This window comes from Lipotes vexillifer, unplaced genomic scaffold (assembly GCF_000442215.2).
Source record: "Lipotes vexillifer unplaced genomic scaffold, Lipotes_vexillifer_v1.1 scaffold740, whole genome shotgun sequence".
NCBI classification, from domain to species: domain Eukaryota; kingdom Metazoa; phylum Chordata; class Mammalia; order Artiodactyla; family Lipotidae; genus Lipotes; species Lipotes vexillifer.
Genome location: NW_006778610.1, coordinates 741,313 through 756,873, shown reverse-complemented (window position 1 = coordinate 756,873; position 15,561 = coordinate 741,313). Strand labels below are relative to the sequence as shown.

Here is a 15,561-nt window from a genome sequence, read left to right as displayed (position 1 = left end):
CCACACTCCTCTCTGGAGTTGAGGTGGGGGTGAGGCTGAAAGTGCCAACCCTTTAATCTTTTGGCCTTTCTGGTGACCAGCCACATCCTGAGGCTATCTAGTGACCCCACCCCAAGTCAACTCATTAGGATAAACACTGGTATGATTGAAAGGGGCTCTTCATGAAAAACAAAAGACACTCCTGGTGTTAGGACTTGTACTCTTCTAAATTGTACAAGGCTTGATTTAAATTTTAGGGGTACAATGTTTCAATTCAATTTGAGAATGCATCACATAAGGGGACTCAGAATTGAATCTTTTCTTTGATCTTGGAATCTCCTCCCACTAGAGTTATCCACAATATGTTCAGGGATGTGCTTGAAAATGACTCAGACTCAGCAATTACAGCATGGGAGATAAGTATGTAATTATTCGTCCAGTTAGGTATGTTAAGTAATCATGTGCCATTTATAACTTAGTATTATTTGAACCATGTGAAATTGCCATTTTTTTATAGGTTAAAAAATGGGAAATATTGGCAATTTCATATGGTTCCTAAATATTTTTGTTTGGCTGAATTAGGTAAGGTCACCAATTGAGGATATGTTGTAGGTTTTTTTTTTCAGGGTTAACTCTCATTTGTACCCCAGTCTTATCATTCATGCCCTTGTTTGCCATTAGAAAATAGGCAGATAAATGGGTATAGTTTTAAGTAAATGGTGGATTTGTGAGTGGGGGAAACGTATAGTACAAGTCTTGTTTCTTTTCCATACAAGTGCTTTTAGTTACATTTCAGTTCTGAGCAGCACATTTTTCTAGTAGAAAAGGCTTGAATCTTTTGATCTTTTTGATCAGGCCACCCAAGATGTCTATTCTCTTGATCTGTACATCCCCTGCTTAACCAGTGCCTGCTTCACCTACACCCTCCTCACAGGACTAAGCTTCTTACATACGTGCCCCTGCCCCAGCTAGTGATCACATCAAGGGGCAGTGAGGGGCCGGTGCCCCTCTGCTAGTTTCCCAGGTAGTTGAGGAGCCCACCTGATGTCAGTTTTCCCTATAACTGGGAACCACCCCCTTCCCACCCCCCTGGAGTGAAGCCTGCCATCACATCCTGCCTGCTGTCTGCCACACTTGATGAGGTGTTGCTCCAGGATCTTGCTTCAGACATGTAAGCTCCCCTTATACATTAAACCGCTCATGTCTCTGTTACTGACTCCAGGCTCTTTCTTCGGTCTTAATGCTGGGCAAGTACAGGCCTTGCAGGCCTGCATGGTGTAGCCCAACCGCTGTGTGTAAGCTTAACTGATGGTGTTTCATAGGAACCTCTTCACTCTTTCTGAAGTTAAAATATGAGAGAGGGTCAAAATTTTGAGGCTTAAGAAATCATAATTGTTAAGTTCTTAATGAAAAAATACTGTTGCTTAAGCTAATACTATATTTGAGGTACTATCTTCTTCATTTCTGTTAAGTGTCTTTGTCCTATGAAACTGCAATCAGAATGGAAGTATTGTGAACATTTAGAAAGTTTCCAAAATGTTAAGTATACTCTCATTCTTTCTGCCAAGGTTGTTTGTAATCAAGAGTGTCCATTTGATGAATATAAAGGAAATCATAGTCTTGGAGCTTTGAGTCCAATTCTAGGTGTTAGATTTTATGTGGGAAATTTATTCAGGCCATTTTATTGTTTTTTAATACTTCATTGGGTAAGAGAAAAGAAAGGAGAGGAAGTGGAATTTGAATGAATCACTGAAACTAATGATTATTAATGGTGTTTGTAAAAGATAAGCAGAGGAAATGAGCAGTAATATGATATTTGGAATGCCAGCAGCTGGCATTCCATACTCATAAGAGATAATTGAGAATAGTCTGTAACCATGGCAAAGATACTTTAGGTTTAGACTTATTTTATTGTTCTAATGCTTTATTCCTGAAGCATCAGATTGTTTATTTAATTTCTTCCTTGAATATCAGCTGTATATTACAAGTGTTTGAACAAGATTATGCCAACAGTCTTAATTATATTTTGCTCTTACTTAGGTTAACCAACCATCCTAGTTTGCCTGGGGTTGTTGAGAGATTTCCTAGGACATGGGACTTTCAGTGTTAAAACCAGGAAAATCTCAGGCAAGCCTGGACAGATGGTCACCTTATACTTTCATTTCAAATTTAATCGAATGGAGAAAATCCTGACATAATTAGAAAGGTACTTAAGAATCCTGTAAATTCTTTACCCTTAAAGTTTAGAAAATTCTAATTTGAAAACATTATTTCAGGAAAGCATTTCTTTTATAGAAGGTTAGTTTTGTTTTAATTGCTTTGGAAATTTAAAGGTAAATTGATTTTGTGGTCATTTTTCAAAAAGACCTTAATTTACCCTTTGGTCACATAGATAACAACCAACAAATCGACATGCTATTAATAATGAAAATGCTAGGAATAAATTATTAATTAAAAAATTGGGAATTCTGATAAGATAAACAGGAATAGTCATTGCTTTTAAAGAAGTTCTGAACAAATAAAAGTCTTCTTTTCTGAAATTGTTACATGATGTTTGTCTTAAATGTAAGTAGCCCAGTCAGTGGCTGTTGTATAAACCTTTCTTTCCTTTTTATATATCCTTGAATTTTTGTAACATGATAAACTTTTAAAAAATTTATCACCACACTTTTGGTTTACAATTTATATTTTTTTCTTTTCCTCATTTTTTAAAAAAGGAAGGTCAAACAAAATAATGTGATCAGGAATCTAATTACAGACTATTAACAGCATGTGCTGTGTGCTAATCTTTATTCTGAACTCACCTTAGTTATCAGCCTACTTTTCTCAACAAGGGGGCACTTAAGTTAATTGCTTCATTAGAAACATGCTTTTAGCCCTTTCTGATCCATAAGTAGGACTCCTTGGCAGAGCTGCAGAAGTTTGAACACCTGCAGCCCAAGCAGCTTGAAAGGAAGCCATAACTCACTATAAAGAAAAATAAAAGAAGCTCAAGTTCAAAATGGTGTTATCAATGATACAGTGTTGTCACTAACTTGAGCTGACCTAAGAGAATTGGCTTCTGCATTGCTTCTTATCAGCATCCAAAAGGGCATACAAAATTCTTTGTAAACTAATTTAAAAAGTGTCTTGTTTATTCAGAAGCAACTGTGAATGGTATTTGTTCAGAGTCTAGATCCCATCAGCCAACAACTTATTTCTCTTCTAAGAGAGAAGCCAAGTATCAAAGACACAAAGTACTAAAGATAAGCTTCTCAATTCTCAACTGTTCTGAGCTCTCAATAAAGCTACTGATGTACAAATTGGGGTGGGACCCAACTGTTTCCACCTGCAGGCTTGTCTTAGATCCTTGGCTCTGGCTGGGAGAGGTGCTGATACTAGTCTGACCTTTAGTGCCCTTAGAAAACAAAACACAGGCTTTCTTATGGCCCTAATCAATCATTCCTTCTGAAGATTTCATCCCCTTTCTTCAAGTACTAGTCTTGGGGCAAAAAACCCATGGCTGACTATTCCCATTTACAGTGCTGGTGAAAGCAAAGAGATCCTTGATTCGCTCTTATGGAATCTTAAAAGACATTACAAGTCATCATTTTTCCTGGTTCTTAGATGTTTTGTGTTTGATATTTAATGAGAGGGTGACCTCAGTAAGTAAAAGAATGAAGTTCTTTCAAAACTGGTTCAAATAGTATATTATCAGGAAATTAAGACTCAGTTGATATAAAGAAAACATTTATAAGGCTATTGAGGCATAAAATACTTATAGGATACAGCGTTGTCACATTTGAGCTATTAATATGTTAAGTCCCTAAGTGTGGCCCACAGGTAGCATCCAAAATTTCAAATCTGAGTTAACTAGAACAGAATCTTTAAAATAAAATCATTTAGTTTCTGTGATGAGTATCTAGAGTTAATCAGAAAATTGGAAAATATTCGAAACATGAATAATTCAAAGATGTTAGAACTAATCTGACCCCTAAATGTCTTTTTAACATTATTATGATTAAAGCCTTTTATATCATTGTGAAAGTAGGATTTACTGATAGGTATCTGGAATATTGAATTTCAAATTAACTTGTTTCTATAATTAGAAATTTGTCACTTGTTTCAAACATGCTAAGAAATAACAGTGAAACCAATTGCTGTTTTAGAGTAATTCTAAGTTTCATTAATGCTAAAAATAGCCAGGGTTCTTCAGCCACATTTAAGAAAAAATAATCTGTGTAAGTGTGTGTGTATCTTTGTGTGTGTATATAAATTCTATACAGGCAAAAAACTTCATCGGTAGTTTCCATTACCTTCTTCCCTCCCAGAATTGTGGTTTTGGGCCCATTAGAATTATGTAAGCCTCTAAGTATGTCGTTTTCAATGATTGGCATAGAAAAACAGTAACATATTTTCCAGTAATTTTCGAATTTAAGAATTGCAGACCATGTGGATAATTTACTGCATGTTAAGTGTATTGACTAATTGATCTAAAGAAAATATTTACAAGTGGATGAAGCATTTCAGAATTAAGTACATCTAGGCAAAGAAGACCTCAATGTAGGAAAAATTTTTGATTAAGTGAAATATTTAAAAATAATTATATTTTTTCAGTGATTATGATGTAGTAAAATCTACAAATTTCATATTTAAAAACTATTAATATAATTGATGTGGCTACAGGTATGGTTATTTTATAACTGTCTTCTTCTGGGAAGAAGAATAATTTTCTGAGTAAAATTTAGGTAGATATTAGAATTATTGCTAACTTACCAATTTAGAGGTATCTTAAACTTTTTTTTTGGAATTTTTGAATTTTATTTTATTTTTTTATATAGCAGGTTCTTATTAGTTGTCCATTTTATACATTTTAGTGTATACATGTCAATCCCAATCTGCCAGTTCATCACACCCGCACCCCCACCCCATGCTGCTTTCCCCCTTTCGTGTCCATACATTTGTGCTCTACATCTGTGTCTCAGTTTTTGCCCTGCAAACCTGTGCATCTGTACCATTTTTCGAGGTTCCACATATAGGCGTTAATATACGATATTTGCTTTTCTCTTTCTGACTTACTTCACTCTGTATGACAGTCTCTAGATTCATCCACGTCTCTACAAATGACCCAATTTCGTTCCTTTTTTATGGCTGAGTAATATTCCATTGCATATATGTACCACATCTTCTTTATCCATTCATCTGTCGATGGGCATTTAGGTTACTACCATGACCTAGCTGTTGTAAGTAGTGCTGCAGTGAACATTGGGATGCATGTGTCTTTTTGAATTATGGCTTTCTCAGGTGTATGCCCAGTAGCAGGATTGCTGGGTCATATGGTAATTCTATTTTTAGGTTTTATGGCACCTCCATACTATTCTCCATAGTGGCTTTATCAATTTACATTCCCATCAACAGTGCAAGAGGGTTCCCTTTTCTCCACACCCTCTCCAGCATTTGTTGTTTGTAGATTTTCTGATCATGCCCATTCTAACTGGTGTGAGATGATACCTCCTTGTAGTGTTGATTTGCATTTCTCTAATAATTAGTGATGTTGAGAAGCTTTTCATGTGCTTCCTGGCCATCTGTATGTCTTCTTTGGAGAAATGTCTGTTTAGGTCTTCTGCCCATTTTTGGATTGGGTTGTTTGTGTTTTTAATATTGAGCTGCATGAGCTGTTTATATATTTTGGAGATTAATCCTTTGTCTGTCGATTCATTTGCAAATATTTTCTCCCATTCTGAGGGTTGTCTTTTCGTCTTGTTTATAATTTCCTTTGCTGTGCATAAGTTTTTAAGTTTCATTAGGTCCCATTTGCTTATTTTTGTTTTTATTTCCATTACTCTAGGAGGTGGGTCAAAAAAGATCTTGCTCTGATTTATGTCCAAGAGTGTTCTTCCTGTCTTTTCCTCTAAGAGTTTTATAGTGTCTGGTCTTACATTTAGGTCTCGAATCCATTTTGAGTTTATTTTTGTGTATGGTGTTAGGGAGTGTTCTAATTTCATTCTTTTAAATGTAGCTGTCCAGTTTTCCCAGCACCACTTATTGAAGAGACTGTCTTTTCTCCATTGTATATCCTTGCCTCCTTTTTCATAGAATAGTTGACCATAGGTGCGTGGGTTTATCTCTGGGCTTTCTATCTTGTTCCATTGATCTCTATTTCTGTTTTTGTGCCAGTACCGTATTGTCTTGATTACTGTAGCTTTGAAGTCAGGGAGTCTGATTCCTCCTGCTCTGTTTTTTCCCCTCAAGACTGTTTTGGCTATTCGGGGTCTTTTGTGTCTCCTTACAAATTTGAAGATTTTTTGTTCTAGTTCTGTAAAAATGCCATTGGTAATTTGATGGGGATTGCATTGAATCTGTAGATTGCTTTGGGTAGTATAGTCATTTTCACAATATTGATTCTTCCAATCCAAGAACATGGTATATCTCTCCATCTGTTTGTATCATCTTTAATTTCTTTCATCAATGTCTTACAGTTTTCTGCATACAGGTCTTTTGTCTCCCTAGGTAGGTTTATTCCTAGGTACTTTATTCTTTTTGTTGCGGTGGTAAATGGGAGTGTTTCCTCAATTTCTCTTTCAGATTTTTCGTCATTAGTGTTTAGAAGTGCAAGAGATTTCTGTGCATTAATTTTGTATCCTGTAACTTTACCAAATTCATTGATTAGCTCTAGTAGTTTTCTGGTGGCATCTTTAGGATTATCTATGTATAGTATCGTGTCATATGCAAACAGTGACAGTATTACTTCCTCTTTTACAATTTTTATTCCTTTTATTTCTTTTTCTTCTCTGAATGCAGTGGCTAGGACTTCCAAAACTATGTTGAATAATAGTGGCGAGAGTGGACATCCTTGTCTTGTTACTCATCTTCAAGGAAATGCTTTCAGTTTTTCACCATTGACAATGATGTTTGCTGTGGGTTTGTCGTATACAACCTTTATTATGTTGAGGTAGGTTCCCTCTATTTCCACTTTCTGGAGAGCTTTTATCATAAATGGGTGTTGAATTCTTTCAAAAGCTTTTTCTGCATCTATTGAGATGATCATATGGTTTTTCTTCTTCAATTTGTTAATATGGTGTATCACTTTGACTGACTTGCGTCTGTTGAAGAATCCTTGCATCCCCGGGATAGATCCCACTTGTTCATGGTGTATGATCCTTTTAATGTGTTGTTGGATTCTGTTTGCTAGTATTTTGTTGAGGATTTTTGCATCGATGTTCATCAGTGATATTGGTCTATAATTTTCTCTTTTTTGCGATACCTTTGTCTGGTTTTGGTATCAGGGTGATGTTGGCCTCATAGAATGAATTTGGGACTGTTCCTTCCTCTGCAATATTTTGGAAGAGTTTGAGAAGGATTGGTGTTAGCTCTTCTCTAAATGTTTGATAGAATTCACCTGTGAAGCCATCTGGTCCTGGACTTTTGTTTCTTGGAAAATTTTTAATTTCAGCTTCAATTTCATTACTTGTGATTGGTCTGTTCATATTTTGTATTTCTTCCTGGTTCAGACTTCGAAGGTTATACCTTTCTAAGAATTTGCCCATTTCTTCCAGGTTGTCCATTTTATTGGCATAGAGTTGCTTGTAGTAGTCTCTTAGGATGCTTTGTATTTCTGTGGTGTCTGTTGTAACTTCTCCTTTTTCATTTCTAATTTTATTGATTTGAGTCCTCTCCCTCTTTTTCTTGATGTGTCTGACTAATGGTTTATCAATTTTGTTTATCTTCGCAAAGAACCAGCTTTTAATTGTATTGATCTTTGCTATTGTTTCTATTTCATTTATTTCTGCTCTTACCTTTATGATTTCTTTCCTTATGCTAACTGGGTTTTGTGTGATTTTTCTCTAGTTCCTTTAGGTGTAAGGTTAGATTGTTTATTTAAGATTCTTGTTTCTTGAGATAGGCTTGTATTGCTATAAACTTACCTCTTAGAACTGCTTTTGCTGCATCCCATAGGTTTTGGATCGTCGTGTTTTCATTGTCATTTTTCTCTAGGTATTTTTTGATTTCCTGTTGATTTCTTCAGTGATCTCTTGGTTATTTAGTAACGTATTGTTTAGCCTCCATATGTTTGTGTCTTTTATGTTCTTTTTCTCCTGTAATTGTTTTCTAATCTCATAGCGTTGTGGTCAGAAAAGATGCTTGATATGATTTCAGTTTTCTTAAATTTACTGAGGCTTGATTTGTGACCCAAGATGTGATCTGTCCTGGAGAATGTTCAGTGTGTACTTGAGAAGAAAGTGTAATCTGCTGTTTTTGGATGGAATGTCCTATAAATATCAATGAAATCTATCTGGTCTGTTGTGTCATTTAAAGCTTGTGTTTCCTTATTAATTTTCTGTTTGGGTGATCTGTCCATTGTTGTAAGTGAGGTGTTCAAGTCCCCCACTATTACTGTGTTACTGTTGATTTCCTATTTTATAGATGTTAGCCGTTGCCTTATATATTGAGGTGCTCCTATGTTGGGTGCATATATTTTTATAATTGTTATATCTTCTTCTTGGATCGATCCCTTGATCTTTATGTAGTGTCCTTCCTTGTCTCTTGTAACATTCTTTATTTTAAAGTCTATTTTATCTGATAGGAGTTTTGCTACTCAAGCTTTCTTTGATTTCCATTTGCATTGAATATCTTTTTCCATCCCCTCACTTTCAGTCTGTATGTGTCCCTAGGTCTGAAGTGGGTCTCTTGTAGACAGCATATATATGGGTCTTGTTTTTGTATCCATTCAGCGAGCCTGTTTCCTTTGGTTGGAGCACTTAATCCACTCACGTTTAAGGTAATTATCGATATGTATGTTCCTATTAGCATTTTCTTAATTGTTTTGGGTTTGTTTTTGTAGGTCCTTTTCTTCTCTTGTGTTTCCCACTTAGAGAAGTTCCTTTAGCATTTGTTGTAGAGCTGATTTGGCAGTGCTGAATTTTCTTAGCTTTTGCTTGTCTGTAAAGTTTTTGATTTCTCCATCGAATCTGAATGAGATCCTTGCTGGGTAGAGTAATCTCGGTTGTTAGTTCTTCCCTTTCATCACTTTAAGTATATCATGCCACTCCCTTCTGGCTTGTAGAGTTTCTGCTGAGAAATCAGCTCTTAACCTTATGGGAGTTCCCTTGTATGTTATTTGTCGTTTCTCCCTTGCTGCTTTTAATAATTTTTCTTTGTCTTTAATTTTTGCCAATTTGATTACTATGTGTCTTGGCATGTTTCTCCTTGGGTTTATCCTGTATGGGACTGTCTGCGCTTCCTAGACTTGGGTGGCTATTTCCTTTCCCATGTTAGGGAAGTTTTCGACTATAATCTCTTCATATATTTTCTCGGGCCCCTTCTCCTTCTGGGACCCCTATAATCTGAATGGTGTTGCATTTAATGTTGTCCCAGAGGTCTCTTAGGCTGTCTTCATTTCTTTCCATTCTTCTTTCTTTATTCTGTTCTGCAGCAGTGAATTCCACCATTCTGTCTTCCATGTCACTTATCCGTTCTTCTGCCTCAGTTATTCTAATATTGATTCCTTCTAGTGTAGTTTTCATTTCAGTTATTGTATTGTTGATCTCTGTTTGTTTGTTCTTTAATTCTTCTAGATCTTTGTTAAACATTTCTTGCATCTTCTTGATCTCTGCCTCCATTCTTTTTCCGAGGTCCTGGATCATCTTCACCATCATTATTCTGAATTCTTTTTCTGAAGTTTGCCTATCTCCACTTCATTTAGTTGTTTTTTTGGGGTTTTATATTTTTCCTTCATGCAGTACAAATGTGTCTGACTGTTCATGTTGTCTATGTTTCTGTGAATGTGGTTTTTGTTCCACATGCTGCAGGATTGTAGTTCTTCTTGCTTCTGCTCTCTGCCCTCTGGTGGATGAGGCTATCTAAGAAGCTTGTGCAAGTTTACTGATGGGAGGGACTCATGGTAGGTAGAGCTGACTGTTGGTCAGGTGGGCAGTGCTCAGTAAAACTTTAATCCACTTGTCTGCTGATAGGTGGGGCTGGGTCCCCTCCCTGTTGGTTGTTTGTCCTGGGGCAACCCAACACTGGAGCCTACCTGGGCTCTTTGGTGGGGCTAATGGCAGACTCTGGGACATCTCATGCCAAGGAGTACTTCCCAGAACTTCTGCTGACAGTGTCCTTGTCCTCATGGTAAGACACAGCCACACCCCGCCTCTGCAGGAGACTTTCCAACATTAGCAGGTAGGTCTGTTTCAGTCTCCTGTGGGGTCACTGCTCCTTCCCCTGCGCCCCGATGCGCACACTACTTTGTGTGTACCCTCCAAGAGTGGAGTCTCTGTTTCCCCCAGTCCTGTCAAAGTCCTGCAATCAAATCCCACCTGCCTTCAAAGTCTGATTCTCTAGGAATTCCTCCTCCCCTTGCTGGACCCCCAGGTTGGGAAGCCTGACATGGGGCTCAGAACCTTCATTCCAGTGGGTGGACTTCTGTGGTATAAGTGTTCTCCAGTTTGTGAGTCATCCACCCAGCAGTTATTGGATTTGATTTTATTGTGATTGTGCCCCTCCTACCTTCTCATTGTGGCTTTTCATTTGTCTTTGGATGTGTGGTATCTTTTTTGGTGAATTCCAGTGTCTTTGTGTCAATGACTGTTCAGCATTTAGTTGTGATTCTGGTGCTCTCGCAAGAGGCAGTGAGAGCATGTCCTTCTACTCCAGCATCTTGAAGCAGTCTCACTACACTGTTAATTTAAAATTTTTTTTCTATCATTCTGGAAGTTTCTCTGCTTCCTTGTGCTTTTTTCTGTAAGATAGTACAGCTCTAGCCTTCTATAATTAAGCATGCCTCTCATCCCCCAGAAGATAGAGAAGTTAGTTTTGTTTTGTGAAGCTCTGACAATGAGTTGTTTTGATTTTCATATTCATTTGTTAATTGAGAAAAATATGATGCTTTATTTAGGAGAACATAATAGTTTTAAATTGAGAAAGCAAATTAGAGTGATTTAAAAATTTGGCTTTTATTAAAACTTATTAGTTATCAATGAAATGTCAATTAATAATTTACCTTTGGATTGTCACAACATAGTATTTATATTGGTCATAAAAATTTGAGGCAATTTTATACTCTTAGCTTTTTTAGGATCACCTAGTAAGAGATTCATGCTATGTGATTAAAGAATAATTCTCTCTAGTTTTTCATCTTTGAAGTGTGTGCTTTGTTCCTCATTTTGACGTTTTATAATGTTTTTTCTTTGCATATTTGTAATTTTTAGGGTATTCCTTTAGTTTTGTTAGCATCTATAGCTTAAGTATCTCTTAATGAAGTGTACATGGGCAAAGGATATTCCAGTATTAGAAAAAATATAGTTTTTTGCTTTGAACTAAATAGTATGTGGCATATCGTAGTCTGGTAAGTTTGAGGTCAATCTGGGCAAGATTCTAGAGTGAATTACTGGAAGAATAGTTTTTGAATTAATAGAAAAATAACTTGTAATCAGTAGAAATGAGAGTGGGATCACTAAGAAAAATGTCTGTCATAATTTCTTTCCCCTCCCCTCCCCTCCCCTCCCCTCCCCTCTTTTCTTTTCTTTTCTTTTTTTTTTTTGTGTGGTACGAGGACCTCTCACTGTTGTGGCCTCTCCCATTGCGGAGCACAGGCTCAGTGGCCATGGCTCATGGGCCCAGCCGCTCCGTGGCATGTGGTATCTTCCCAGACCAGGGCACGAACCCGTGTCCCCTGCATCGGCAGGCGGACTCTCAACCACTGCACCACCAGGGAAGCCCCTTCTTTTCTCTTTTTTAATAGCACTCCTAGCAGACCGGCAGAGTAAGTAGGTTTTACGAAGGACCATCTTGATATCCTTGTGACTTAAATGGAGGTATCAGCAGTACACCCACCTAGTAGTAGTGATTAATGTCTAAGAGAGGCTTGTTTCTAATGGCAAGCCACAGAAGTTTATGCTTGAGCTTGTTCTGCTCAACATTTTACATAAATGATTTTAATACTCAGAAGCGAGGTTTATTAAACTTTTAAATGGCAGGGTCAGCAAGAGATTATAAATCTGCTGGATCACAATAACAGAATCACTATTCAGTGTAACCTTGACAAGCCAAATGTATAATATTTGAAATTGCACACCTGCAAAGAATGAACAAAACAAAAATTGAACCTTGTACACATATTTGGTCAAATGATTTATGACAAAAATAACAGCATTACAGTATGAAAGGGTAGTCTTTAATAAATAATACTTGGTCAATTTGATATCCATGTGGAAAAAATATATTTTGACCCCTCCTGACAATTGATGTACGAAAATCAATTCCAGATGGATTGCAGATCTAAATGTGAGAGGTACAATTATGAAGCTCTTAGATAAACATAGGAGAACATCTTGGTGACCAAAGAGTTCTTAAGTAGTACAGAAAAAGTATAACTATAACATACAGATTTTGATAAATTTTAACTTCACGAAAATTAAGAACTTCTTTTCATCCAAAGATACGATTATGAGAGTGAAAAGATAACTTACAGAATGGTAGAACTGTACATATATCTGTAAAAAGATTCATAATCCAAAAAGTAAAGAACAAAACAAAAAGAAAATATCAATAAGAATGTCAATAAGAAAAATACAACTGAATAAAAACATTAGCAAGATTTAACAGATACTCCACAAAACAGGATGTTCAAATGCACAATCAAGATATGAAAAGGACTCAGCATCATTAATCATAATGGAAATGTGAATAAACCATTGTGTAATACTACATACCCACCAAAATGGCTAAAATTAAAAAGATGAGAGTCCACCTGCCCATGCAGGGGTCACGGGTTCGTGTCCTGGTCCGGGAAGATCCCACATGCCGTGGAGCGACTGGGCCTGTGAACCATGACTGCTGAGCCTGCGCGTCCGGAGCCTGTGCTCTGCAACGTGAGAGACCACAACAGTGGGAGGCCCGTGTACCGCAAAAAAAAAAAAAAAAAAAAGATGAGAAATGTTTGTAAGGACATGGAGTGATCAGAACTGACATACCAAGTGTGTAAATTGGTACAAACCTTTTAGAAAGTTTTTGGCTGTGTACTGCTAAAACTGAACATATGCATATCCTCTGGTCCAGAAATTTCACTCATGGGTATATACTCATAGGTATATGCCCAACAGAAAAGCCTGGATATTGCTAGCATATTTATGGAAGCACTAGTTATGCTAGTCAAAACCTGGAAAGTACTCAAATGCCTGTCGCTAGTAGAATGGATAAATAAATTGTACTATACCCACATAATGGAATATTATACAACTATGAGCATGATCTACAATTCTAAGAAGCATTTCTGAAACATAGTGTTCCATAAAAGAAGCCAGACACAAAATAAAATGTGCTGTATGATTATATCTACATGAAAGTTCAAAGATACTCAAAATTCTAATCTGTTAGGAAAGTGGTTATTTGGGGACACAGTGACTGGAAAAGGGGTGTTGTGAGAATGAGTTCTGGGGTGGTAATGTTCTGCTTCCTGATCTAGGTACTGCTTACATGGATTTGCTCAATTATAAATCTTCCAAGTTAGGTTTTAGATATCTGTACTTTTACCTGGATATAATACTTCAATATAAAGTTTTAAAAATGCAAAAAGTTCATTAGCCTCAGGCTGTAATAGCTTGATATAATCCATCTCCATTACAGGGTACTTCTATCTCAGTGGACAGAGTGAGTCCTGGGAACCCCTTTCTTAGAGAAGATGTGATAGGTATGGCCAACTCTTGGGTTCTGAGATTTTCTTTTCCAAATCTTTATGCTACTCTCCTTTTTCATTTACACAGTCTTTCTCCAGACAGAGACTAAGAACTTGATCCAATTTATCCTCACTAATTATAATCAGCTTCCAGTCCTGAGATTATTCCCAGATCAGTCACACAAGTTCTTGTGACTATTTGTCGTAGAGAAAGAGGCTTTGGAGAAAATGTCATCTTCATATTGTTGGAGATGGTAATTTTTATTCAGCTACACAACTTGGGCAAATCATTTATGAGCCTCTGCTTTTATCTGTAAAAATTGTGAATCAGTATTGAACAGAACTGTGATTTACTGAGTTTGATGGTTGGCTATTATATAGCTTTTTGTTTTACTTATTTCCTTGGTGCTTTGTATAGCTGAGAGACCAGTACAGAAAGCATCATTATTTGATAGTCACAGTTTCTTGCAAAAATATTTTTTTTCTTTTATAACAGGTGATCAGAAATGGAGAGAAAAGTAAACAGAATCTATTTTGCTTCTGAACCTGATATAATTCATTTTCTACAAGTTGCTTGGGAAAAAACACTAGGATCTGGTTTTGTTATTACACTTACTGATGGGCAGTCAGCATGGACTGGGACAGGTAATGTTAAAAGCAAATTTTTTAAAGAAAAATTTCAGTAATGTGGTATTCTTCAGTCCTCAGTGATACTTCAAATTAAAGTGTTTCTTTAATAGATATTGGTTAAAATGAACATGATTGCTTTTACTTGTTATTGCTGTCTGAGTTACACACAGATTTGTAATATTAGTATTATTTTCTGTAAGTAATATTAATATAAGGATAGAGAAATAACCATTTGAGTCTTAGTTCTTGGAGTTGGTCAGAGTTTTTAAAATGATCTCTTTATACAAAACATAAATAGTACTTTTTATATGTATCTTTTCTTAGGACCCCAGGGAAATATTGGGAGGCACAGGAAGGTGGATTGGCTGGGCCAAGGCTTGGGAGAGTGGGATGGTGGTGGTTTTATTTTTATTTCATATACTTATATTGTTGAATTATTTTCCAGTGTACTACATTTGTAACAAAATGAAGGAGAACTAATAGCCTAAAACTTTGAAAACCAAAGTTCAAACCCATTTATGGGATTTTGGCTGTTATTTTATGAAATAGACTTTTGCTCTTTTTATCTTTGGTAATAATCTTTTTAAAGAGGTTAATGACCCTGAAATCATTTATGGAACATTGCAAGTGTAAAGTCAAAATATCTAGAATTATGTTTTACTCATATAGCAAAGTTTTGTTGATAATATACTTCTAAAGTGTTTTATTGAAATATTTAAAAAGCTATTTCTACAGTTATGAAATAGTCGTTTCTAGAGTTATGTTGTAAATGATGTTTTAGGTAAAATAATTTTGTCATGTTAATTTATGTGCTATTTGTATCTTCTATCAACTTTTGAAATATTCCCCTAAAATTTATTACTGTAATAATTATTATATCACCTTTTAAAATCACAATACATCGTGAAGTTTTATTTTCTTCTTGAGTGTTACAAATTCTGTTATACAACATAGTCAAAGTGAATTTGTATTTACAGGGTTTTGGTTTTTATTACTCATTTTTTTATGACAGAGAATGAGGAATGGTAATATGAGTATTACTGTAAAATAAAGAAATTTCAAGGATAATGTTTGTAGTACCTGTTACGGTATCTATTTAAGCTGTAAATTTCTATGTAAGAGAATTCAATTGTTGGTTGGTTGGTGCAGTGCAGGACTGGAGGAAAATTTGTCAGGTTAGCTCTATGTATGCTGGTGAAGTTATACCCAAGTGACAATAACTCTGTTTTGGGGTAAATGGTACACAGGGTTGAAGACCATGGCAGTAGTCTAATGCCAATTTTCAGGGAGAAAAGAGCAGT

General features: G+C 36.1%; 1 protein-coding gene across 1 annotated transcript in view; it reads left to right on the top strand.

Annotated features, from left to right (window-relative positions):
• Window positions 1-15,561, top strand: part of XRCC4 (X-ray repair cross complementing 4) — a 265,302-nt gene that overhangs the window by 12,947 nt on the left and 236,794 nt on the right. The window contains exon 2 of the mRNA XM_007451707.1: window positions 14,127-14,275. Coding sequence (XP_007451769.1) covers window positions 14,137-14,275 — 139 coding nt within the window. The 5' untranslated portion in view covers window positions 14,127-14,136. The remainder of the gene's footprint in view (window positions 1-14,126; window positions 14,276-15,561) is intronic.